The sequence below is a fragment of the Thalassophryne amazonica genome, chromosome 3, assembly GCF_902500255.1.
Source record: "Thalassophryne amazonica chromosome 3, fThaAma1.1, whole genome shotgun sequence".
NCBI lineage: Eukaryota > Metazoa > Chordata > Actinopteri > Batrachoidiformes > Batrachoididae > Thalassophryne > Thalassophryne amazonica.
Window position 1 is genome coordinate 53,919,861 of NC_047105.1, and position 26,633 is coordinate 53,946,493.

The 26,633-nt window shown below is 40.5% G+C and overlaps 1 protein-coding gene across 2 annotated transcripts in view; it reads left to right on the plus strand.

Annotated features, from left to right (window-relative positions):
- The window catches only part of LOC117506735 (guanine nucleotide-binding protein G(I)/G(S)/G(T) subunit beta-1-like), a 32,540-nt gene extending 6,894 nt beyond the window's left edge, over positions 1-25,646 (plus strand). The window contains exons 2-11 of one of the 2 annotated variants that reach the window (XM_034166312.1): positions 1,549-1,657; positions 1,788-1,826; positions 1,909-2,015; positions 2,491-2,554; positions 18,427-18,589; positions 18,679-18,745; positions 18,884-19,085; positions 19,224-19,440; positions 19,578-19,693; positions 23,511-23,650. In XM_034166312.1, the coding sequence (XP_034022203.1) occupies positions 1,601-1,657; positions 1,788-1,826; positions 1,909-2,015; positions 2,491-2,554; positions 18,427-18,589; positions 18,679-18,745; positions 18,884-19,085; positions 19,224-19,440; positions 19,578-19,684 (1,023 nt within the window). In that variant the 5' untranslated portion in view covers positions 1,549-1,600 and the 3' untranslated portion in view covers positions 19,685-19,693; positions 23,511-23,650. Of the gene's footprint in view, positions 1-1,548; positions 1,658-1,787; positions 1,827-1,908; positions 2,016-2,490; positions 2,555-18,426; positions 18,590-18,678; positions 18,746-18,883; positions 19,086-19,223; positions 19,441-19,577; positions 19,694-23,510; positions 23,651-23,917 lie in introns of those variants that run through there. The other variant, XM_034166311.1, reaches the window with a different exon arrangement.
- The last annotated feature ends 987 nt before the right edge of the window (positions 25,647-26,633 follow it).

Sequence of the window (26,633 nt, forward strand, 5' to 3'; positions counted from 1 at the left end):
CCTTTAATGCGTGTAAAAGTTGCATTTTTCCAAAGAAGAGGTTCAGTCCAGTGAATTTCTGTTTTAAATCCAGCAGTGCTTTTACCAGTAGCACCTATCTTATGGGATAACAAAGTTGTAATTACAGCATTTTGTGCATACTGCATTTTTGAGTGTTAACAAAATTTCTATGTATTCTCACTTGGAGAATATTGCTGTCTTATTCAAATATACAAAAAAAAAAAAAATCAAACAATAACTATATACAAATACATTCAGAAAGAAATTTGTTTTAACATAAATGTTTGTTTCTACATAATGTATTTTAATCTTACAAGTTCAGTTGATTAGTAGATTGACACAAACTATTTTGGTAATATTTTACTCGTTAAATTGTTCCAAGGAATAATGCCACAACTCATAGCATCATTTCTTGAGGTGAGGATGTTGCATTTCTTTTGGATTGCTGTAACAACTATTTTGGGGTTTTGTGCAACTGGCAGTACGCTTAGTTTTGGGGAATGAGCAGTTTTCTTTTTAAAAATGTTTTCTCTGACATTAAATAGACACGGATTAGTTGTCAAGAAAAATAACTGACAGATAATTTGATTAAAAAAATACTTGGCTAGATCCTAACAGAACATGATTCATTGGATCAAAATAGATGTGTTCATGATGCAGATTAAGTGGTCTTGTTTAGTGATCTGCAATTTGTTCATTGATTGACATATTTATGCAGAATAGACTCAGCACACTTAACTGATTACATTATAGAGCATTTCCATTATTTTATTTTATTTTTTTTCTGTTTGATCCAAATTATCAAATGGTATTCACCATGAAATTATGTCTGCCACATAGTTTGAGAACTATGCTGCACGTTTATGCACATTTTAAATTAGGAATTTGTGTTTTTCTTTTGTAATTTTTCTCCCCAGTGTACTGATATTCAGTATGATGTCAAACTTGCTGTCTCACACATGACATTTATGGGTGGGCTAGTTCTTTTTTGTTTTGCTAAAATTAATTAAAATGAGTGTCATCTAAGGTTTTGTCTGTCATTGTTTTTAAAAATACAACTTATCATATGCTTATTGGGAGAGAGTGGTAAACGTTGGACTTTTTTTTAAAATTAACAATAAGAATAATAGTTTATTTAATTTTTTTTAATTGAGAAGAATTTTGAGGGTTCTCTCAGGCTTGGTATTAATGCAAGTAGCTTATTGATAGCTTGCCTGATATTCCTAGTATCCCAGGGATTGAGGCCAATGGGATAGTGACTGATTTTCGGATCACTGGCAAGTCATTCCTTAACAGGATTTGTTTGACAGACTGAAGTGTGTATCAGGATTATGTTTGACATTGAGTTGGGACAAGAAGGTTGAACTGTGCTCCAGATATGTAAATAATTTAGACAATTAAAAAGGCTATTAGATTTGTAGGTAAATAATGATGCTTTGACATTAAGACCTTTGATTTTCCTGTGGTCACAGTGCTTGTAGATAGTACCTTCTAAAGTGACAGAGGACATTTTTGTAACATAACGTATTTTTTCCTCCACCCATATAGATTAACAAGAATCCCAGTAGCTGGAGTAAGGTAATTAAAAAAGTCAAATAAAATGAGTGAACTGGACCAGTTACGCCAAGAGGCAGAGCAACTCAAAAATCAGATCAGAGTGAGTAACAGACTTATTATTTACGCCTTGCTGTATGTCATAGCAGTAGTCAGATTAAAAGTACCATGTATGAAAGGTGACCTATAAAAACAAGGACCTATCTGAAAAATTTCACTTTTCTTTGTTTTAGGATGCCAGGAAAGCATGTGCAGATGCCACACTATCACAGGTAACAGCCTACAAAATGAATTAACATTTGCTTTGAAATACATTTGGACAAAAATAAAACAAAGTAATTTGTATCTTGTCAGATTACAGCTAATATTGATCCTGTTGGGCGAATCCAGATGCGTACAAGGCGAACACTTCGGGGTCATTTGGCCAAAATCTATGCCATGCATTGGGGAACAGATTCCAGGTAAAATAGTTGTGGCATTCAATTTTAAACAGGGCAATGTGGTGGCTTGCATTGGTGCACTTGCATTCATAACAGAAGGTTCCAGATTCAAGACCATCCATGCCCATTCTGCATCTAATGTAGAGTTGCATCAGGAAGGGCATCCACCATGAAACATGCCATATCGACATGCAGATCCATATCTGATTTGCTGTGGTGACCTTGAGCGAGAAGATGAAAGCTTAATATTAAATTTTAAACAGTGTGTGGAGAGAGAATTGCTGTAGTCACTAACTGCATTCTATAAATTTCCATTACACTCCTGTATTTGATGTATTTTACTATGGTTATGTGATGTGTTAAGTTTTGGAAATGCCACATGCTGTCAGGAGTTAGATATGTATGTTTATCCCATGCCACAATTTCTGGCATAAAAAAATCCAAAAATTTAATTTTGACAGTTCTGACATTGGATTTATGTTTCTTATTTTGGCAGACTCTTGGTTAGTGCCTCTCAAGATGGAAAACTAATTATCTGGGACAGCTATACCACAAACAAGGTAAGTAATAGTTCTTGGAATGGTAATTTTGATTGGGGTGATCTACAGTATACTCGCAACAGGGGAGGATCAACCATGAGGATCAATAAATTGTGCGCTATTTGAGCAGTGTGTATTGATCACTTTGTGCATGTGAACAGTATGCTTTGCTAAAGGGCAGATGATTTTTGTGGATTAACCATGACAGCGATCATGTGAATTACGGGTAATAATAGATTTGCAAAAGCAGTTTGCAAATGTGCCATCATTCATTTCAGACCAAAGGAAACCTCAGCTTTAGCATCATGACCCAGATCTGTTTGGAGATTCTATTTGCCATGTAAGTTAAAGCAGTATAACTGTAGCTTTAATACTGTACTTTGTCCTGTAATCAAATTTTAATGTTTGCACTTAAAATATCCAGTCTGCAGTCGTACCTCAAACTTGAACAATTCTTGTAGCCTGACATCTGTACATTGTTTAAAAGGCACAACTGTCATGAACCAGTGTTTCATAGTACGTCATGAACAGCTAACTGTAAATGGTAAATGCTAACGTTTGTTAGTAATAAAGATGAAAGCTGGTGGGGGGAAGTCACAGCACAGTGTTGGATATGACAAGATTATACCATGTCTTAAAGTAGATCTGCATTGAAATAAATGTGTTCAGATCTCAGAAAGAAATAGCTGATATGTATTTATAAGACCCTTATGAATGCAGTAAAGTAAATCTGCAAGTTTCTGTGTAGGCTCTCAGTTGTCCAGGTGTTTTCCATAGTAGAGACGCTTGAATCTTCGACTGGACTGGGTTTATTCTTTACAAGAGTCAAGACAGAAGTCTGACTACCAGAGCAAGAATTTTAGCTGAGGAAGCTTCTGCGATTTGAAGCGAAACGTCCTTGCGTCAAGCAACCCAGTCCAGTCGAAGATTCAAGCTTCTCTACTAAATCTGTAAGCCCAAATTTGTAATTCAGCGGAGAACTCTTAATTTAAAAATGACAAATTTGCAGCTAAAATTTGCCCCTCCGCGAAAACTGTTTGTACATCCGGGACATTGCTGTGACGTAAGGGAGAAGACGGAACGCTAGCGCCTTCAGTCCTGCGCGTTGAGTGAATGCAATACTAGTTATTTCTCAATTGAAATTGATTTTATCTGTTATTAATGTTACTGTTATACACATTCCTGTTTCAACATCCAAAAGTAAGCTGCAATGAACGCGAGATACATCTCTGCATGCTCAGATCAGCGGCAACATTGACAGCAGGCGCCGTTCTTCCCCGACCCTTACTGCGCCAGCCCGCTGGCTAGCGCAGCATGTGAGCGGGTTGTTGTGGTAACCCCGACCCCAGCTCTGCCCCGTGAGAAAATATTGGCTTGCATGGAGTGCTTCCGTCCGTTCACTCATATTGCAGCTGCATTGATCATGCAGATCCTACTTACATTGCAAAAGTCCCGAAAATATCATTTTTATGCAGTCTACAAACATTCAGTCTTAGAGCAAGATAATATAAAACTCACCAATAATTGTTTTTTACAGGGAAATATGATCGAATATAGATCTAGTCTAAAGGCAAAACAATCAGAAACAACCTCAAAACAGCGGTAGGCTAAAGACGGTAGATTTTCAATGCGGCACCACTCAAACAAATGGGCGTATGGAAAAAGTCCCCAAAAATAATTTTCAGGCAAAAATAAAAGAAATGTATACTCACCAAACGTACCACAAGACAATATGAAGTTTAAAAAAAAAGAGATCCTTCCGTATAAGACAATAAAAAGGTACTTTTGTAAGAAATGCAAACTGATGTAAATCCACAAATTACAGTTGGCGCGCACAATGCATGCTGGGATAGTGTCTTATCTCTTGCGTCTTGGCAACGTCCCGGATGTGATGACAGTTTTGCGGAGGGCCAAATTTTAGCTGTAAATTTGTCATTTTTTTTACATGAAGATTTCTCCATTGAATAACAGATCTGGGCTTGCAGATTTACTTTACTACATTCAGAAAGATCTTGTGTAAATACAAACCCTGGCAAAAATTATGGAATCACCAGCCTCGGAGGATGTTCATTCAGTTGTTTAATTTTGTAGAAAAAAAGCAGATCACAGACATGACACAAAACTAAAGTAATTTCAAATGGCAACTTTCTGGCTTTAAGAAACACTATAAGAAATCAGGAAAAAAAAATTGTGGCAGTCAGTAACGGTTACTTTTTAGACCAAGCAGAGGGAAAAAAAATATGGAATCACTCAATTCTGAGGAATAAATTATGGAATGACCCTGTAAATTTTCATCCCCAAAACTAACACCTGCATCAGATCAGATGTGCTCGTTGGTCTGCATCTAAAAAGGAGTGATCACATCTTGGAGAGCTGTTGCACCAAGTGGACTGACATGAATCATGGCTCCAACACGAGAGATGTCAATTGAAACAAAGGAGAGGATTATCAAACTCTTAAAAGAGGGTAAATCATCACGTAATGTTGCAAAAGATGTTGGTTGTTCACAGTCAGCTGTGTCTAAACTCTGGACCAAATACAAACAACATGGGAAGGTTGTTAAAGGCAAACATACTGGTAGACCAAGGAAGACGTCAAAGCGTCAAGACAGAAAACTTAAAGCAATATGTCTCAAAAATTGAAAATGCACAATAAAACAAATGAGGAACGAATGGGAGGAAACTGGAGTCAAAGTCTGTGTCCAAACTGTAAGAAACTGCCTAAAGAAAATGGGATTTACATACAGAAAAGCTAAACGAAAGCCATCATTAACACCTAAACAGAAAAAAACAAGGTTACAATGGGCTAAAGAAAAGCAATCGTGGACTGTGGATGACTGGATGAAAGTCATATTCAGTGATGAATCTCGAATCTGCATTGGGCAAGGTGATGATGCTGGAACTTTTGTTTGGTGCCGTTCCAATGAGATTTATAAAGATGACTACCTGAAGAGAACATGTAAATTTCCACAGTCATTGATGATATGGGGCTGCATGACAGGTAAAGGCACTGGGGAGATGGCTGTCATTACATCATCAATAGATGCACAAGTTTACGTTGATATTTTGGACACTTTTTTATCCCATCAATTGAAAGGATGTTTGGGGATGATGAAATCATTTTTCAAGATGATAATGCATCTTGCCATAGAGCAAAAACTGTGAAAACATTCCTTCCAAAAACACACATAGGGTCAATGTCATGGCCTGCAAATAGTCCAGATCTTAATCCAATTGAAAATCTTTGGTGGAAGTTGAAGAAAATGGTCCATGACAAGGCTCCAACCTGCAAGGCTGATCTGGCAACAGCAATCAGAGAAAGTTGAAGCCAGATTGATGAAGAATACTGTTTGTCACTCATTAAGTCCATGCCTCAGAGACTGCAGGCTGTTATAAAAGCCAGAGGTGGTGCAACAAAATACTAGTGATGTGTTGGACCGTTCTTTTGTTTTTCATGATTCCATAATTTTTTCCTCAGAATTGAGTGATTCCATATGTTTTTCCCTCTGCTTGGTCTAAAAAAGTAACCGTTACTGACTGCCACAATTTTTTTTTTTCCTGATTTCTTATAGTGTTTCTTAAAGCCAGAAAGTTGCCATTTGAAATGACTTTAGTTTTGTGTCATGTCTGTGATCTGCTTTTTTTTCTACAAAATTAAACAACTGAATGAACATCCTCCGAGGCCGGTGATTCCATAATTTTTGCCAGGGGTTGTAGCATCTGCTGTTGATGCTACAAACTCAAAACTATTATGTTCAAACTGCTTTTTTAGCAATCCTGTGAATCACTAAACTAGTATTTAGTTGTATAACCACAGTTTTTCATGATTTCTTCACAACTGCGAGGCATTAATTTTGTTGGTTTGGAACCAAGATTTTGCTGGTTTACTAGTGTGCTTGGGGTCATTGTCTTGTTGAAACACCCATTTCAAGGGCATGTCCTCTTCAGCATAAGGCAACATTACCTCTTCAAGTATTTTGACAAATCCAAACTAGAGAACAGCCTATAACATCCTCCGAGGCCGGTGATTCCATTTTTGCCAGGGGTTGTGTGTCATTTTTTGGTCCAAAGATCTGACTGCATTTATTTCAGTGCAGGTCTACTTTAAGTGTGGATTGGCGTTGAAGCTGGGACTCACTTCACTAAAAAGGTTAATTACTGAAAGTTAATGCTGCATTCAAGACAACTCAGAATTCATTTTCTAAAACCTGTGCCTTCATTTTATGAAGACCAGTGATGAAAGTTTTTCAAGAAATTACCAGAAATTTGGAAGCTGGTTTGCAGGCTCCAAAGAAGGGTTATTTTGTTTTGGTTTTGGGAGTTTTTCAAGTCATATTTTTGGGGACTGCATGGTGGTTCTCCAAGTGGTTTACTTTGTTGTGGAGATTAAAAGTTCTGAGCTGTGTTTTTCTCCAGTAATCATACATTAAGTGGAGCTAACGGGAGAAGCTCTTAGGTGCTAAAAATGCTAGCACTGTTAGCATTCAGATGAGAGTTTAACTCTGTCTGAGAGTCATAACTACAAGCTTGAGTTTGAGCAACGGACAGAAATTTCTGAGGTGAGCAAGTAATTGAAAATAATTACACTTACTCAGTGCTCTGCTGAAGTTTATCAGCTAAGTTAGCTTTTAGCTGCAGGAGGTTGAATCAATCACTGTTGATGTGCGTTAATGTGCACATAAATACTCCTGTGTTAATTTGAATAGATACTAAAAATTATTATTTTTGAGTTCTTTGAATTGATATTTCCTTTAATGTGTACTTTTATGAACCACAATGTGTGTTTTTTGGATTAAAGGCTGGTAGCACAGTACAAGTTGTGTGAAAAGACTCGAGTGGAAAAATTGACGTGACTCAACAAAAGAAATAATTTTTGGAGATTTTTTTTTTTTCTTTGGTGGGTAAATAGACCTGAAAATGCCCCAGAATGCATCTGAGAGTTCACATTTTTCTGGTGAGAACCCTTAGACCTTTGGCCCTTGTCAAAAAGTTTCAGTCCTACCAAAAAAAGTACAGTTAGGTATGGAACTCCAGGTAGTGATGTCTGGTCACTGTTGTTAGAGGACAGTGTACCATTACTGCAGAAATTTGTAGAAAGTAAAAGGTTATTTTCACTGTATAAATTGATAAATTGCTTTGTGTGTTGGGATTCATTTGTTACCCGAGGCCAACATGTGGTCATCGGGTATTGCGAACATTTGGCGTCTGTCTGTGTACAGCATAAGTCCAGTTCTATTATTGCCACAGTCTTCAAATTCACGGGGAACATTATTGGGACACAGACCTTGAACAAGTTCAAAGATGGCTAACCTGTGATGTATTTTAAGAGATTTAAAAAGTCTCATTCTGTTATCTGAGCTGTTTCATCCTTGAGTGATGTGGGTGACAGCCAATTAGATTAGAGCTGCACTGTGACAGTCGCTGGTTTCTTCTCAACTGCTTCATTTTGTATGTTTATATACATGTTTCTCATTACGTAAAGACTAGCGAGAAGTAAGCACTTCTAAAATTGAATACACTGTTCTTGTAACCTGGTAACACCTCTGGTGTCATTGATACGACATTTTTTGGATGTTAGCTTGCATGCTAACTTTCGCTAACTCAAAGGTTTCTATGGAGTTAGTGTCCCTGCCATGCTATGACGTTTTTACATATTCTTGAAGAATAAAAAAGCTTTTTCCAGATGTTGTCTTTGTTTTTTTTACCATAAATTACACTGAACAAGTATTTAGACGTTTCGTTTCCCATCTGAGAATTTGAATTTTCCGCGTCTGAGTTGACCTACTTTTTCGCTGCGACGGATGTGACGTCATTCGAGTAGATGTCTCGCAGCGCGGCTCTGTTTACCAATACGGCAGACACGAACAGCGAAGGCATAGTGCGCGATTATAGCGAAGATTTAAGTGACATATCGATTGTTTTTGAAGACGATGAGGAAGTTTCTGATGAAAGGAAGCCACGGTAAAAATGAGCGGCTCCAAACCGTGTATGTTCCAGCCGAATGCGACAGAAAGAGGCTGCAGCTGACAGCAGCAGTGTTGAGGAGGACGATATAAGCTGCTGAATGGTTTGTTCACTCACCACTTTCTTATAAATGATCATTTATTCCTGGCACGGTGTGTTTGTGTATGCAAAAAAATTTGAGCAGCACAGTGTGCTTAAATTCAGGAGTTTGTTCTAAAATCACTGAAAATAAAGTTTCTGTACATTCTGTATATATTTAATCATTTATAAGTCAGTTTCTTGTTATTGCTAATTCTTCACTTTTTATTCAAAGCAAATGATTGCAGATCTTTATCTGAAAAGCTGTAGACCCAAATGGGATGGGGGGAAAAAGATTTCTAAATAAAAATTTTTTACTTTATCTGTTAAAATTTTATCAGGCATAATATTGTAGAAAAACATTTATGCTAAATGGAGACTTACCTGTTTAAAATACACATACAGAACATCTGTAATCATAAATTGTATCACATCTGATCTACTTTGAATGAACAGACGTCTGAACAAAAAACAGGCTGTTCAGTTTACATGCATATGTATATTTGGAAAACACAAAAATGTCAATTTTTTTTTTCTTTCTTTTTCAGGTGCTCATGTGAACACAGTCAGCCGATGCCACTCGTGATCGAGTCTCGCTGTTGCAGGGAAATTTCTTTAGTCTTGGCGGAGATGCAATGTGGTGGTGAAAATCCTCAATGTGTCACACAGCTGGCTAGTTTCTCGATTGTGTGTTTAGATGCAGATGTCCTCAGTGGCACACTATGCCTACATGATGCTCCACAGTACGAGTCAGCACATGAAATAGTTAGAAAGTTTCATTTACATGGTTTATAGAAAAAAAGTAAAAAATATTCAAATACAAAAAGAATGAACTGTTGTTTTGAACATCAATCCATGCTAATTTTTGTTGCAGAAAGTACCATCATATTGCATATCGGCAATTTGTGCGGTTGTGCTGGGGACACTTGGGAAGGCAAGAAGGGTGCCACTACCAGCTTGTGTTGTATTCAAAATAAGGAGTACTTTTCCATCACCATCATCCGACTACACTGGCTTCCAGTTTCCTCCTCTGGAGTGAGGGGTTGGGCTCACCGGTGGTACCTGGTCCTCTTGGCAGCCTCAGCTTTGTCCGTTCTCGTTGGCTGCTCAGTGGAGGAGGATCATTGGTGATTTCTGGTCAGTTTGGTGTTTTGCAGATCTGAAGAACCTCTTTTGCTGTCGCTCATACGAGGTCTGTTAGAAAAGTATCCGACCTTTTTATTTTTTTCAAAAACTATATGGATTTGAATCGTGCGCTTGCATCAGACAAGCTTGAGCTTTCGTGCGCACGCGTGAGTTTTTTCACGCCTGTCGGTTGCGTCATTCGCCTGTGGGCAGGCTTTGAGTGAGCACTGGTCCACCCCCCTCGTCGGATTTTTATTGTCAGTGAAATGGCTGAGGCTGCCGCTTTGCTCCATGAATTTTTTTTCAGAAACTGTTAGACAGCCAGTTGGAAACCATTCGAAAGATTCAGATGGATTTCGGTGAAGATTCTGTCGGTATCACTCAGATTAAGGACCATTAAAACTGGATTAAAAACGGCCCACGTCAGCGGAGGGCGCACCGCGCCCCGAGCGGCCATCGACAGGCTGGAACGAGCAGATCACTTCCAAATTTAAGGCTCTGTTGATGCAGGACGTCGTGTGACTAGCAGAGAAGTTTCAGAAGAGGTCTGGATGAGCACTTTATCGGCACATTCCACTGTTAAAGAAGATTTTGTAATGAAAGAAGTGCGGACGGGTTCGCGCGTGTCGGGACGCAGCCGCTCACAGCCGCTGGACAAACACCTCTGTGTTGGAAGTCTCACAGGACAAGTTGGAAGATGCCCAGCTGTTAAACAATTTCTCGGATACTCACTCGACTGAAAAGCCATCAAAAGCCGTCTGAATGTTCTGAATGGTTTCCAACACGGAGGTGTTTTGTTTTTTTGTTTTTTTGCGCACAATGAGTGGCTCCGTGCCGACGCGTAAAGTCCTCCGCACGTCTTTCATTACAAAATCTCCTGTAACAGTGGAATGTGCCACAAAAGTGCTATGTCCAGCTCTCTTGCCATTTCTGTGGTAGTCACGGATGTCCCGGATCAACACAGCATTCAGTTTAGAAATGATCTGGTCGTTCCAGCCTGTCGATGGCCGCTCTGTGCGCCGTGCGCCCTCCGCCGCTGTGGGCCGTCTTTAAAAAGGTCGTAACACTCCTTAATCCATGTGACGCTGACAGAATCTTCACCGAAATCCATCTGAATCATTCGAATGGTTTCCAACTGGCTGTCTCTAACAGTTTCTGAAAAAAAATTCATGGAGCAAAGCGGCAGTCTCTCAGCCATTTCCCTGACAATAAAAATCCGACGAGGGGGGTAGACCAGCGCTCACTCAAAGCCTGCCCACAGGCGAATGACGCAACCGACAGGCGTGAAAAAACTCACGCATGCGCACGAAGGTTCAAGCTTGTCTGATGCAAGCACACGATTCAAATCCATATAGTTTTTGAAAAAAATAAAAAGGTCGGATAGTTTTCTCACAGACCTCGTATAGACTGAATAAAATGTTTAACAAATTGTAAAACACTTCTCATTTGAATGAAACAATGTGAAACTTATGTGAAATTGTATTTTTATTCATTTTATCATGCTACATAAAAATATACAAATCTGTTTTTTTTCTTTCTTTCTTTTTTTCATTTTCCACATATCGCATGTTGGATCTGTGGCTAAATTTCTCACTGTGAATCCTCCTCTTTTCCACTAAGGAAAGTATATTCTGAAACTTGGTCTCTGTTGCTTTGTCTGCTTTTGTTGTCTCCCTGCATTTTCATTCAAATGAAGGGTTGTCACCAAAGTCCTAAAACAGAAGTTAAACATTAATAAAAACATATATACATTAAAAAATGTTTGAAAGTTAGGGTGTTATTGAGATAACATAGACAACTTACCTGCAAAGCTGACCCTGATATGAGGAGGAGACTTGATCACGAGTGTGACTGTGTTCACGTGAGCACCTGAAAAAGAAAAAAAAAAAAAACACAACATTGACATTTTTGTGTTTTCCAAATATACATATGCATGTAAACTGAACAGCCAGGTTTTTGTTCAGACATCTGTTCATTCAAAGTAGATTAGATGTGATACGATTTTTTATTACAGATGTTCTGTATGTGTATTTTAAACAGGTAAGTCTCCATTTAGCATAAACATTTTTCTACAATATTATGCCTGATAAAATTTAACAATAGTTATAGAAGTAAAATTTTCTTTTATTTAGAAATCTTTCCCCCATCCCATGTGGGTCTACAGCTTTTCAGATAAAGATTTGCAATCATTTGCTTTGAATAAAAAGTGAAGAATTAGCAATCACAAGAAACTGACTAATAAATGATTAAATATATACAGAATGTACAGAAACTTTATTTTCAGTGATTTTAGAACAAACTCCTGAGTTTAAGCTCGTTGTGCTGCTCAAATATTTTTTTTCATACACGAACACACCGTGTTTCCCCCTCTAGCTGCCACCTTATCGTGGTGGGGGAGTTTGCGTACCCGGTAGATCCTAGGAGCAATGTTGTCGGGGGCTTTGTGCCCCTTGTAGGGTCTCCCAAGGCAAACAGGTCCGAGGTGACGGGTCAGAGTAAGGGCAGTTCATAACCTCCATGACCAGTAAAAAATCAAGGACCGAGACATCGCCCGGTATGGCGGAGCCGGGGCCCCACCCTGGAGCCAGGCCTGGGGCTGTGGGTTCACCACCTGCAGAGTGGGCCATAGGGGTCGGGTGCAGAGAGGATTGGGTGGGGGTCGAGGGAGGGTGGCCCGGCTGCCCGGTCCATGCTCACAGCCCCTGGCTGTTGGGACGTGGAATGTCACCTCGCTAGAGGGGAAGGAGCCTGAGCTTGTGCGGAAGGCTGAGAGATATCAACTAGAGATAGTCGGGCTCACCTCCACGCACAGCTTGGGCTCTGGTACCCAGCTCCTGGAGAGGGGCTGGACACTTCATTTTTCTGGCGTTGCCCACGGGGAGAGGCGGAGAGCTGGGGTCGCATTGCTTATTGCTCCCCAGCTCAGTCGCCGTGTGTTGGAGTTCACTCCGGTGAACGAGAGGGTCGTGTCCCTACGTCTTCGGGTCGGGGACAAGTCTCTCACCGTTGTCTCGGCCTATGGGCCGAGCAGCAGTGCAGAGTACCCGACCTTCCTGGAGTCTCTGGGAGGGGTACTAGATAGCGCTCCGACTGGGGACTCCATTGTTCTCCTGGGGGATTTCAACGCCCACGTGGGCGGCGACAGTGAGACCTGGAGGGGGGTGATCGGGAAGCACGGCCTCCCCGATCTGAACCCGAGTGGTGTTCAGTTGTTGGACTTCTGTGCTAATCACAGTTTGTCCATCATGAACACCATGTTCGAGCACAAGGGTGTCCATAAGTGCACATGGCACCAGGACACCCTGAGCCGGAGGTCAATGATTGACTTTGTAGTCATATCATCTGACCTTCGGCCACATGTCTCGGACACTCGAGTGAAGAGAGGGGCAGAGCTGTGGACCGATCACCAACTGGTGGTGAGTTGGATCCGCTGGGAGGGGAGGAAGCCGGTCAGACCTTGCAGGCCCAAACGTATCTTGAGGGTCTTCTGGGAACGACTGGCGGAACCCTGTGTCAGCGAGGTATTCAACTCCCACCTCCGGGAGAGCTTCTCCCAGATCCCGGGGGAGGTTGGAGACATGGAGTCCAAGTGGACCATGTTCTCCACCTCCATTGTCGATGCGGCCGCTCGTAGCTGTGGTCGCAAGGTCTCTGGTGCCTGTCGCGGCAGCAGTCCCCGAACCCGGTGGTGGACACCGGAAGTAAGGGATGCCATTAAGCTGAAGGAGTCCTACTTATCTTTGTTTGTAGGTGGGACCCCAGAGGCAGCTGACAGGTACCGGCAGGCCAAGCGTGCCGCAGCCCGTGCAGTCGCAGAGGCAAAAACTTGGGTTCGGGAAGGCTATGGAGCACTATCGGTCGGCCTCGAAGAGATTCTGGCAAACCGTCCGACACCTCAGGAGGCGAAAGCAGCTCTCCAACAGCACTGTTTACGGTGCGGGTGGGGAGCTGTTGACCCTGACTGGGGATGTTGTTGTTGTTGTACTTTGAGGATCTCCTCTATCCCATCGTCACGTCTTCCGAAGAGGAAGCAGAGACTGGGGACTCAGAGGTGGACTCATCCATTACCCAGGCCGAAGTCACCGAGGTGGTTAGAAAGCTCCTCGGTGGCAAGGCTCCTGGGGTGGATGGAATCCGTCCTGAGTACCTTAAGTCTGTGGATGTTGTGGGACTGTCTTGGTTGACACGCCTCTGCAACATCACGTGGCGATTGGGGACAGTGCCTCTGGATTGGCAGACCGTGGTGGTGGTCCCTCTGTTTAAGAAGGGGGACCGGAGGGTGTGTTCCAATATTGGGCGATCACACTCCTCAGCCTCCCCGGTAAGGTCTATTCCAGAGTACTGGAGAGGAGAATTCAACCGATGTTCGAACCTCGGATTCAGGAGGAGCAGTGTGGTTTTCGTCCTGGTCGCGGCACACTGGACCAGCTCTACACACTCCATCGGGTGCTCGAGGGTTCATGGGAGTTCGCCCAACCAGTCCACATGTGTTTTGTGGATCTGGAGAAGGCGTTCGACCGTGTCCCTCGGGGCACCCTGTGGGGAGTGCTCCGGGAGTACGGGGGGGGGGGGGGTCCTTTGCTAAGGGCTATCTGGTCCCTTTACGACCGCAGCAGGAGCTTGGTTCGCATTGCTGGTAGTAAGTCAAACCTGTTTCCACTGCACGTTGGCCTCCGCCAGGGCTGCCCTTTGTCACCGGTTCTGTTCCTTATTTTTATGGACAGAATTTCTAGGCGCAGCCAGGGTGTAGAGGGGGTCTGGTTTGGGAACCACAGAATCTCGTCTCTGCTGTTTGCGGAGGATGTGGTTCTGTTGGCTTCGTCAAATCAGGACCTTCAGCGTGCACTGGGGCGGTTTGCAGGCGAGTGTGAAGCGTCCGGGATGAAAATCAGCACCTCCAAATCCGAGGCCATGGTTCTTGACCGGAAAAAGGTGCTTTGCCCTCTTCAGGTCGGTGGAGTGTCCTTGCCTCAAGTGGAGGAGTTTAAGTATCTCGGGGTCTTGTTCACGAGTGAGGGACGGATGGAGCGTGAGATCGATAGACGGATCGGTGTAGTATCTGCAGTGATGCGGTCGCTGTGTCGGACCATCGTGGTGAAGAGAGAGCTGAGTAGGGGGGCAAAGCTCTCGATTTACCGATCAATCTACGTTCCAATCCTCACCTACGGTCATGAGGTTTGGCTCATGACAGAACGAGATCGCGAGTACAAGCGGCCGAGATGAGTTTCCTCCGCAGGGTGGCTGGGCGCTCCCTTAGAGATAGGGTGAGGAGCTCGGTCACTCGGGAGGAGCTTGGAGTCGAGCCGCTGCTCCTCCACGTTGAAAGGAGTCATTTGAGGTGGCTTGGGCATCTTTTCCGGATGCCCCCTGGACACCTCGCTGGAGAGGTGTTCCGGGCACGTCCCATTGGGAGGAGGCCCCGGGGAAGACCCAGGACACGCTGGAGGGACTACATCTCTCGGCTGGCTTGGGAATGCCTTGGGGTTCCCCCGGAGGAGCTGGGGGAGGTGTATGTGGATCGGGAGGCCTGGGCGGCTTTGCTTGAGCTACTGCCCCTGCGACCCGACTCTGGATAAAGCGGAAGAAATTGGATGGATGGATGGACAAACACACCGTGCCAGGAATAAATGATCGTTTATAAGAAAGTGGTGAGTGAACAAACCATTCAGCAGCTTATATCGTCCTCCTCAACGCTGCTGCTGACAGCTGCAGCTTCATCCTCTTTGTTGCGTTCGGCTGGAACATACACGGTTTGGAGCCGCTTATTTTTACCATGGCTTCCTTTCATCATCATCTTCAAAAACAATCTATGTCACTTAAATCTTCGCTATAATCATGCACTATGCCTTCACTGTCCGTGTCTGCCGTATTGGTAAGCAGAGCCGCGCTGCAAGACATCTACTCGAATGACGTCACATCCGTCGCAGCGAAAAATTCAAAATCTCAGATGGGTAACGAAACGTCTAAATACTTGTTCAGTGTAATTTTATGGTAAAAAAAAAAAAAAAAAGACGTGGAAAAACCTTTTTTTATTCTACAAGAATATGTAAAAGCGTCATAGCGTGGCAGGGACACTTTACATTTGTCTTATTAATATTAAAATGCAACTGCACAGAGGGTGATTTGCAAATATTCCTTGATTTGCACAACATGAACAGGTGATTTTGATTTGAACATGTGCAAATTGTACTCAAGACAATAGGATCGTAATAATTAAACTGCAAATTATAAATAACACAATGCTCATACAGCTAAGGTTATTTTAGCATTACGTTGTATTTAAAATTTTCAGTGAAAATTGACAATATTCCAAGTTTACATTTCAATGTATGTGTGTTTGAAAATTTTAAATTTCCCAGGAAATTCTACCTCCACCTTGGGTGCTTCACTCCCTCCCTTCTAAGGATTAATTTATTTTAAAATTTCCCAGTGACTTACCCACATAATAAATGGACTGCATTTATATAGTGCTTTTTCATCTGCATCAGATGCTCAAAGCGCTTTACAAATTATGCCTCACATTCTCCCCAGTGTGAGGGTGCTGCCACACAAGGCGCTCAGTACACACCGGGAGCAATAGGGGATTAAAGACCTTGCCCAAGGGCCCTTAGTGATTTTTCCAGTCAGGCTGGGATTTGAACTGAGGATCTTCTGGTCTCAAGGCCCACACCTTAACCACCAGACCATCACCTCCCCCAATAAATAATAAATGAGATTCTACAAATATTGGATTTTGATCATTTGATGTATTGTGATTTTAGTTAATTTTAATTCATTTATATTAGTTTTTTTTATAACACTAGATCACAAGGAAAGTTAAATATTACATTTCTAGAGACTTTTTTTTATCATAAATTGTGTGTCGGGGGTGGCGAGCGGGGTGGCATGCTGTTGATTATCTTTAACTCCCGACTTGGCTCCCTGAAAAGCCTTCAGTTAATTCAAAATGCTGTAGCTAGAGTACTGACGGGGACTAGAAGGAGAGAGCATATTTCACCCATATTGGCCTCTCTTCATTGGCTTCCTGTTAATTCTAGAATAGAATTTAAAATTCTTCTTCTTATAAGGTTTTGAATAATCAGGTCCCATCTTATCTTAGGGACCTCATAGTACCATATCACCCCAATAGAGCGCTTTGCTCTCAGACTGCAGGCTTACTTGTAGTTCCTAGGGTTTGTAAGAGTAGAATGGGAGGCAGAGTCTTCAGCTTTCACGCTCCTCTCCTGTGGAACCAGCTCCCAATTCGGATCAGGGAGACAGACACCCTCTCTACTTTTAAGATTAGGCTTAAAACTTTCCTTTTTGCTAAAGCTTATAGTTAGGGCTGGATCAGGTGACCCTGAACCATCCCTTAGTTATGCTGCTATAGACTTAGACTGCTGGGGGGTTCCCATGATGCACTGAGTGTTTCTTTCTCTTTTTGCTCTGTATGCACCACTCTGCATTTAATCATTAGTGATTGATCTCTGCTCCCCTCCACAGCATGTCTTTTTCCTGGTTCTCTCCCTCAGCCCCAACCAGTCCCAGCAGAAGACTGCCCCTCCCTGAGCCTGGTTCTGCTGGAGGTTTCTTCCTGTTAAAAGGGAGTTTTTCCTTCCTACTGTCGCCAAGTGCTTGCTCACAGGGGGTCGTTTTGACCGTTGGGGTTTTTACGTAATTATTGTATGGCCTTGCCTTACAATATAAAGCACCTTGGGGCAACTGTTTGTTGTGATTTGGCGCTATATAAATAAAATTGATTGATTGAAAAGTAAAAAGTTTTAGTGCTGGCCAATGTCTCCTTAATCATCAATCACTTGCTTTGAAATGTACTTGTGCGTGGTACTGATATATTTCAAAGCTAGTGCAGAAGCCTGCTTAGAGGGGGTTCCTTGGAATTTTGTGTTTAATTAGTACACATGATCTCGACCTCATAAGCACAAACAGCTCTTGGGGGATTTCAGTAAAACTTCACACAATGGTAGAGCATCATATGAAGATGTACATGAAGGAAAATTATTCAAGCCAGTATTTTCAGGGTGAGATCATTTGATTTTATTATTTGTCACGTTACATTTAGAGGTTGACCAGTTTCGTTCAGGTGTTTCATCACAATATTTGCTATCACTGATTATATAATACATGCAAGCAAATAGTGTGGCAGAGTGTAGAATTTTGAGTTTAAGCACATATCTCTAATTCCTCTTAAGGAATTAGAGATACAGAGTAGTAAAACAAAATGCATTGATAGTTTTCAGACAAAACCTGCAAATTATTCACATCACTGCTTTCTCAAAAGTCACATCAATTTACAGTGTGCCAGATTTACTCATGAATCAGAAATAAAACAGCTGACAAAAGAGATATTGAGTCAACCTGAAAATGTTTAACGGCCTTATGAATCTTTCTACATCACTGCTAATCATGTAGCTAATCTTTCTGGGTCTGATTGAGATCTGTAAAACTAAATGTCCTCTTATTGGTACAGCTATAAGGGCTTGCATATGCAGAACAGTGGTGCAATTTGTGCTCTTGCTTCCCAAACACAAGATTCCTGGTTCAAGGCCAACCATATCCCATTCTCCATATGCATCAGAATAGGCATTCTGTGTAAAACATGGATCCATACCAGATCTGCTTTGGCAACCCCAAGCGAAGTAGGAGCATTGAAAACAAAGGAGGAAAGGGAGAATGGCTTGCATGTTTTATCACCTGAAAATACGGAATTGTTTGTCACCTTTGTGCTAGGTACATGCCATTCCACTGCGATCTTCCTGGGTCATGACGTGTGCATACGCACCTTCTGGAAATTATGTGGCATGCGGTGGTTTAGATAACATCTGCTCCATTTATAACCTGAAAACCCGTGAAGGGAATGTACGTGTGAGCCGTGAGCTTGCTGGACATACAGGTATATGACCCATTCCTGAATGTATGGATTTTCCACTGTTGTATATTTATGCAGTTGTTGTTCTTAATTATTATTTCTTTGAAAACAAGGGTATCTGTCCTGTTGTCGCTTTCTTGACGACAACCAGATTGTTACAAGCTCTGGAGATACCACTTGGTAAGTAAAAGGACAGCAATTTTAATACTGGTGAATAACACTTTTATTATTATTTTTTTTCTGAAAGTGATGGTTATGGTGTCTACTTAAATTCTACATTTGGTATGTGAGTCTGATTATCCTATATTTTTATTTTAGTGCACTTTGGGATATTGAGACTGGCCAGCAGACCACCACATTTGCTGGACACACAGGTGATGTCATGAGCCTGTCATTGGCTCCTGATTCACGGCTGTTTGTTTCTGGTGCTTGTGATGCCTCTGCTAAACTCTGGGATGTTCGAGAGGGCATGTGCAGACAGACGTTTACTGGGCATGAGTCTGACATCAATGCCATATGTGTAAGTTTGGTGTAAAATTCCAACCAGTACTTGTTTTTGGCAGTCATTTTCAATATATTTTGTAATATTTGTGTATGAAATACTTGTTGTGTATCCTATTTAGCATATGTAAGACTTCTCTTAATCTTGCCCCTTCAGTTCTTCCCTAATGGCAACGCCTTTGCCACGGGCTCTGATGATGCCACCTGCAGGCTGTTTGATCTGCGTGCAGATCAGGAATTAATGATCTACTCTCATGACAACATCATTTGTGGTATAACCTCTGTTGCGTTCTCAAAGAGTGGCCGTCTTCTGCTGGCTGGATATGATGACTTCAACTGTAATGTGTGGGACACACTAAAGGCTGACCGTGCAGGTTAGCAATTGAAGGGTCACTTCAAACTACCTTGTATTAAAGATGTTAAGATGGGTCTTTTAATTTACATGGAAATTGGTTATTTGCTTATCTGATTGTTTATCTGGTCTTAAATTAAAATATTGGTACTATTGTAGGCGTGTTGGCTGGACATGACAACCGTGTTAGCTGCCTGGGAGTTACTGATGATGGCATGGCAGTGGCAACAGGATCTTGGGATAGTTTTCTGAAGATCTGGAATTGAACCCTGAAGGTAGGTAGGTTTGTGTTTGTTTTCGTGAAGTGTCATAAGGTTACTTACTGCACTATCTTTGTTTCCTTGCTCGAGGAAGAAACTTAATAGATTTAAGAAAACTTTGTGTGCAATCAGTGTTTGCTCTGTATGTCAGTCTGCATATATGAGATGTAGTTTGAATAGCAGTGCAGCACGTAAGTGAAAGAATTGTTCATTTGATGATACAAGCACCAAAATTTGATATAAATTCTTGAAATCCTTTTCTTCAAAATCCGTTAGCCACGTGAAATTTTAAAACAGACTGTTTACGCAAATAAAACACATTGGCTTGGAAATATAAGTTTATGGTATGAATCATTGAATGTGATGCTACTAAACACAAATGTAAAACTTTAAGATATAATTTCATTCATCATAATTTTTAAATATTTTGTGTGGCAAACTTATTTTATACTGTTGTGTATATCTAATGTAAGAGCTAATTACATTACATGAGGGTAATTAAAATCTATTTCACATTTGGAGCTACATACAGTTGTGCTCAAAAGTTTACATACCCTGGCAGAATTTTTGCTTTTTTTGGCCATTTTTAAGAGAATATGAATGACACCACAAAACCTTTTTTTTTTTTCTCACTCATGGTTAGTGGTTGGGTGAAGCCATTTATTGTCAAACAACTGTTTCCTCTTTTTAAATCAAAATGACAAGAGAACTACCCAAATGAACCTGATCAAACGTTTACATACCCCGTTTCTTAATACTGTGTATTGCCACCTTTAACATCAATAACAGCTTGGAGTCTTTTGTGGTAGTTGTGGACGAGGCTCTCTGGTAAAGCTGCCATTTAATGTTTTGGACTTTATTTACATCAATTACAAAGAAATACAAACATTATGGCACTTTATGGTAAATCTGCATGGGGTAAACAGTTCTCAAAAACTGAGTGACTGTGCAAGACGTAGAACAGTGAGGAAAGCCACCAAGACACCCAGACAACCCAGGAGAAGTTATAGGCAAACATAGCTGTGATTGGAGAAATTATGTACATTTTGTATCACCAGTTATCCATTTTCATGATGAAGTGGTATAGAGGAGGATTTTCTTAAAAAGAAGACCTGAAAGTTTAGCTACAAATTGCCAGAAGGTACATCTGAGATGCAAGCCTGGATTTGATCTGTTTTGCACTGTGCATAATTTTTCCAATCACAGCCACATAAGGCCATAACTTCTCCTGGGTTGTCTGAGTGTATTGGTGGCTTTCCTCACTTTTCTTCTTACACAGTCACTCAGTTTTTGAGAACTGTCTACTCGATGCAGATTTACCATAAAGTGCCATATTGTTTGTATTTCTTTGTAATTAATGTAAATAAAGTCCAAGAAACATTCAGTGGCAGCTTTACCATCAGAGAGCCTCATCCAAAAGTACCACAAAAGACAATACACAGTACCCGGGTATGTTAACTTTTGATCAGGTTCATTTGGGTAGTTCTCTTGTCATTTTGATTTAAAAAGGAGGAAACACGGTTGTTTGACAATAAATGGCTTTACCCAACCACTAACCATGAGTGCAAAAAATGTTTTTGTGTTGTCATTCATATTCTCTTAAAAATGGCCAAAAAAGAAAAAATTCTGCCAGGGTATGTAAACGCTTGAGCACAACTGTAGTGCTGTGCAGCTCAGGCCAAAGTTGTAGCACTTTACATTTCCCCTCCAAAGCCCTGGGATGAAAAATCTTCACTTTTTACTAGATTTCTGCTTTTTGCCCATTGCCTGGGTCATTTTTGAGATCATTGTTGTCCTGCAGGAAACATTCAGTGCTGAATTTAGTGTTTTTGTTTTGTTTTGTTTTTTTTTTTTTTTTTTTTTACAGAGGTAGTGTCCAAGTGGTCATGCACAGCAAGACAGTTTTGACTTATGGTTAAAATTTTAATCAAACTAATTCTGGGCAAGTCATTGAAATTAACGTCACTTCTGTCAGTTTTCAAAGTGAAAATATCAGCTATATGTTTTAGTTTTAAAGTAATGCACTAATTTTGAAGGTTGTAGTGTTTTCAGACACATATGCTGAAAGGTATTATGGGAAAATTAGTTTCTTGTCATCAGTGGTTGGTGGGTATGTGTAAAAACCAACACGCAAGTTATTGTAATGTGTGTGTTGGTATTTACAAATCTGTATTTGTGTCTTTTTTTTTTATTTGTTAAAAAACGCAATTTGAAAACTAAAAATTCGTTTTACGTGATTCAGCACTCTCAGCGAATGTGTGGCAATTGGTATTCACACTGTCAATTGCCTTTCTTTTGTTTTTAACCATAAGTCAAAATTGTGTTGCTGTGCATGACTCCTGTGATACGTCTGTATTCACCTAAGCAGTCGCGAGAAGTGTTCCCCCCCCCCCAGCTCCCAGTCGAGAAGGGAAGACAAAGCAAGGGGGTGTATCTTGTCGGTAGCTAACGAGAGTAGCTGCGTTCTCTCGCCTGCAAAACTGCCTCAACACGTTTCGACACCGCCTCCAAGTCATAAACAAATCGCAACACATGTCCGCTTTCCACCACATCGTCACTTTTTCTTGCATTTCACTTTGTTTGCATTGAAAATGCTGTGGTTTTTTTCCCCCGGAAGTAGAGAAATTACGTCTTATGCGTCATATTTTACCCCTTTAGCGCCTGTCCTCAAATGAGACTGCTCTGCCCAATTAATGCATAAGACAAACTTTAAGCAGAATGCTACTACAGGGGTGATTTTGAATGATGCACTCACTGCAATTTGTGTGGAATATCCCCAGATTGCATCTCAGAGCTTCTGGAAATAAGAAATTTTCTTAGGGGGGTGGGCTCAAAAATACTACCTCTACTACTAAACCCTTATCCCCCAAACACTATAGCACTTTCTGCAGTGCATGCATGCACACTTATTAAAAACATAATAAATAAATATAATAAAAATCCCCCTAATCCACAATACAATAATTACTGGGTGCAACATTTAAATGAACTAAGATCATCTCGTTATCAGTAACTGCTTTAATATGACAAAGCATTGAATTTTTTAATTTAATAGCTTTGTTTTTTTTTTTTTTTGGTGCAAAAAACAAAAAGACCAAGAAGTGCCTTTGCACCCAACTTGATGCTTGTATGACAAAATGAAAGATTCTTATTATATATGCCTTTATCTGCTGCACTATAGGTCCTTTTAATGCATAGGTGTCAAACTGATTCCAGAAAGGGCCAAGAGGGTGCAGGTTTTCTTTGTAACCACCCACTGCACCAGGTGATTTCACTGATTAACTGATTCCATCTGCTCAAAGTGATGTTAATCAGTGAAATCACCTGGTGCAGTGGGTGGTTACAAAGAAAACCTGCACCCTCTTGGCCCTTTCTGGAATCAGTTTGACACCTGTTTTAATGCATCTACCCAGTGTCATCTGCATTCTCACTTTTTTCTAAACTCCTGGAAAGCAGCTGTCTTCTAAGATGAAGAAAAAAAATGAACTATTTTTACTTTCACAAAATTTTAATTCACACATTTAGATCACACGGGGGGGGTCTATTTGGGGCATGTGCGTCTTCATTTTCTTAGGCTGTTGCACTAACTTGTATTTTTCTGATGCTTATTAGTAGGGTTATTAAAAGCTAATGAACCATGGTAAAGCTGTTGTTTGTTAAGCTGTGCTTACATCTGGCCCAGTTTGGCTCCCTTAAATTACTGGACAAGCTACAGCTGTTTTTCCCCAAGTAGCTCTTGCTTGTCCAGTATTTGGACGTGCAGTGTAGCATCTGAAAATGAATAGCTGGAGCAGACATGCATCTGAATTTTATTTTTTTGCTGTTGTTGCAGTGTGTGGTGTTTTAAGTCCTCAACAGTGACTCCTAGAGTGCTTTGATTGGAGAATGTCGTCAACTCAGAACATGGCACCATTTTCGGTCTAACTGTGCTCAACTACGGAATGGACCTTTTTAGGGCTGAAACGATTAGTCGAGTAACTGGATTTACACACAGACGCATTAAAAGCAAACACTATTTTTGCCCCAAGATGGCACCATGAGTCACATGACTGCTTTTTTTTTTTTTTCTCTCTAATAAAGGCACTCTAGTGATCCCCCCCTAAACATAAATAAAAAATTTCTCATTACAGTATTGTGTGCTAGACTCTTGGCCCTTGGAAGCGCAATTTTGCAAAATTCAGCTTTGGCAGTAATAAATCTGTTACAAGTTTTAGTCTTGTGTATTTCTTTTTTCCCCAGATGTTCTTTTTAACTCCAAAGTTGACTGGAAGACCATTACAACTTCAGAATGTTCACAGCATCTTCAACACTGTTAAAACTGACTTGGACACCACAAAAACGAAGGGAAACTGATGCCTTTCCTACACAAAGAAGAGCACAATTGTTTATCACCTAGTTAAAGGATCTCCTGTGGTATCAATTCAGAAACTTGTGCATTCCTCCTTGGACCATTTTATGTTACCTTGAAAGAGAAAACACTATCATCCCATGCAAATGTGTGTGTCTTGAAGCAAATGTTGGAGTATAATTGTACAAATTATTTAACTTTTTTTTTTAAGAATTCTATTCTGATGGTTTATTATTCTCAGAGGAGAGAATATGCAGATGCAAGAAGCTTGGATCATATTACACAAGCAGGTTTCAAAATGTGTTTATATACTATCAGTTTTGTTTTCATTACAGGCTTTGCACATGAAGAAGCTTTGCCTTGACTAATACTCTGTTAGCTCTCCAAGCACGTTATGGATGCTCATTCCAGTACAAAAAGTTATCAAGTCACTTGCTTAACCCCCTTAATTCTTGTACATGCCTTTTGACTTTGGGTTGGAAGTTATGGGGTAGCAGGTAGGTGCTAAGATAAATGGGGTTTGTCTAAACATTAGAGGTAGAATTTATTATTGTTTCTTTACTTTTTTTTTTTTTTGAGGGGGGAGGGGGGATGAAACGCCTCACCTGGCTAAATATTCACTTCGTTTGCTTGGGACTGCAGCTGCAACTCTGTGAATGAAATGTACAAATCAGTGTCTGAAAATAATGGTCTGTTTTTAAGTTAAGACATTTAATTTTGTCTGTCATTAGTTAATTTAGAAGTGCATGCTGTAGACTTGCTTTCAATGGTGCGAAAGTCTTTTTTTTTCTGACAAGGAGAGAAACCTATTGATTGAACTTATTAGAAGTCTCCCCCTGTTTGTTTTTGTTTGTTTTTTTTGTTGTTGATGCAAACTACATCATGCTAATACTGGTAATGCTATGCACCAGAGTGAGTATGACTAGAACGACTTAATATTGACTCCATACTTAGTGTAAATTAATGCTTACCAGTTCTATTAATGCCAATTTTTGTAACTATAACAATCATTGTGAAAATTCTGTCCTTTCTCTCCTTAAGATGTATTCGCTGAATGGAACAAACACCTCACATACTGTCCACAAAGAAAACTTTTGTATATTTTTCCCCCCTTTTGTCTTAAATTGAGAATTGGAAAATCTAAATAATTCACTGTATAGAGAAGCACTTTTGTTAAAGTTGTGGCATACTTTCACTTTACTTTTTTCTGAGATGATGTACAATAAATGTGACGTATACATGTGGCCACAAGTGAAAATGCAATTTAACAGAGATGGATTCCTTTTTCCTCTTTCCATTAATATTATAGAGCTCTGCACCCTTATGTATCTTTTCACTTTTTGTATTTCATTTCAGTCTGTTGGTGTTCCACGGTGAGCTGGATGCAAGATAGATACTGTACTAAATTGTACTGTTATTGATTGAAACTGTAATAAAAAAGCTGAGATCTCAAGCTGTTGAGATGGATCCCAACACTGCATTGGGTTATTATTTTTATTATTTTTTTTAATAAGTCTTCACCCCCTATCCCAACTTCCCCCCTACTGTCAGTAGCCGCACTACGCCAATGCTTTATGTACAGTTTTTATCATAGACAAAATAAAGCTCTCAGTCCATGTAGCTCATTTTGATTTCACTTGAACACATTTGTATTCATTTCCAACCGGAAAAGTGGAGAGAAAATTGGCGCATGTTTGCATTTAACAATGAATACAGGAAGCTGTTGATGTACTTAAGGTGAGGTTCTCACATTAGTAGTACAACAGATCCTGAAAAATTTCATCATGTTACACTGATAAAACTAAGCACACAATTGAAAGGGGGAATAAGAAGTTTGGGGATACATGTTAAAAACAAAAAAAACCACACACTTCAGCTTTTAGTCAAAGTTCTCAAATATTACTGTTTGAGGTGATTCTAAGTTTCACTCACTCATCTTTGGGTCACGGCAGCTGGAGCCTATCCCAGCAGTCATAGGGCATGAGGTGGGGTACACCCTGGACAGGATGCTAGTCTGTCGCTTCTAAGATTTGTACAGTTAATTTATTCAACTATACTACTATGATTTATTAAAGGGGCAGATACAAATTTTAGGTTATGTATAATTCCAAATGAATGGACATAATTGTGTGTGTGTGTGTATATATATATATATATATAATTTGTTTTGGTACTTAAGAGTCTTCTAGATGGTTTGGTAGTTTTTCGCAATTAAAATCCACCAAATAACCCAAATCAGTCATGTCTGAAAATTACCCCATAACAAAACAAAGTTAAACTAGAGCACTGTGCTTGCAGACCGCAAACCACCACCAACACTAGCTTCCAATTCCACAAATTTTTACCTTGAAAATAATTTTCAGGGGCAACGGCCTGTTAGAAGTGGCTTTTCATAAGCTAAATTATGTACTTAGTTGATGCAGTTTTTGTGGTGTTGTCAGGTTTTTTTTCCCCCCAACTTGTTCAGTTTATGAATCCTTTCAGATAATTTTCACAGAACAATTTCTCATTGCTTTTTAGCACTTTGGTTCCGACTGCTAACTGTAAGATACAGGTATAAAATTGGAACCTCCATCCAATTTTGGTGGTGGAGGTAAATCCATAACG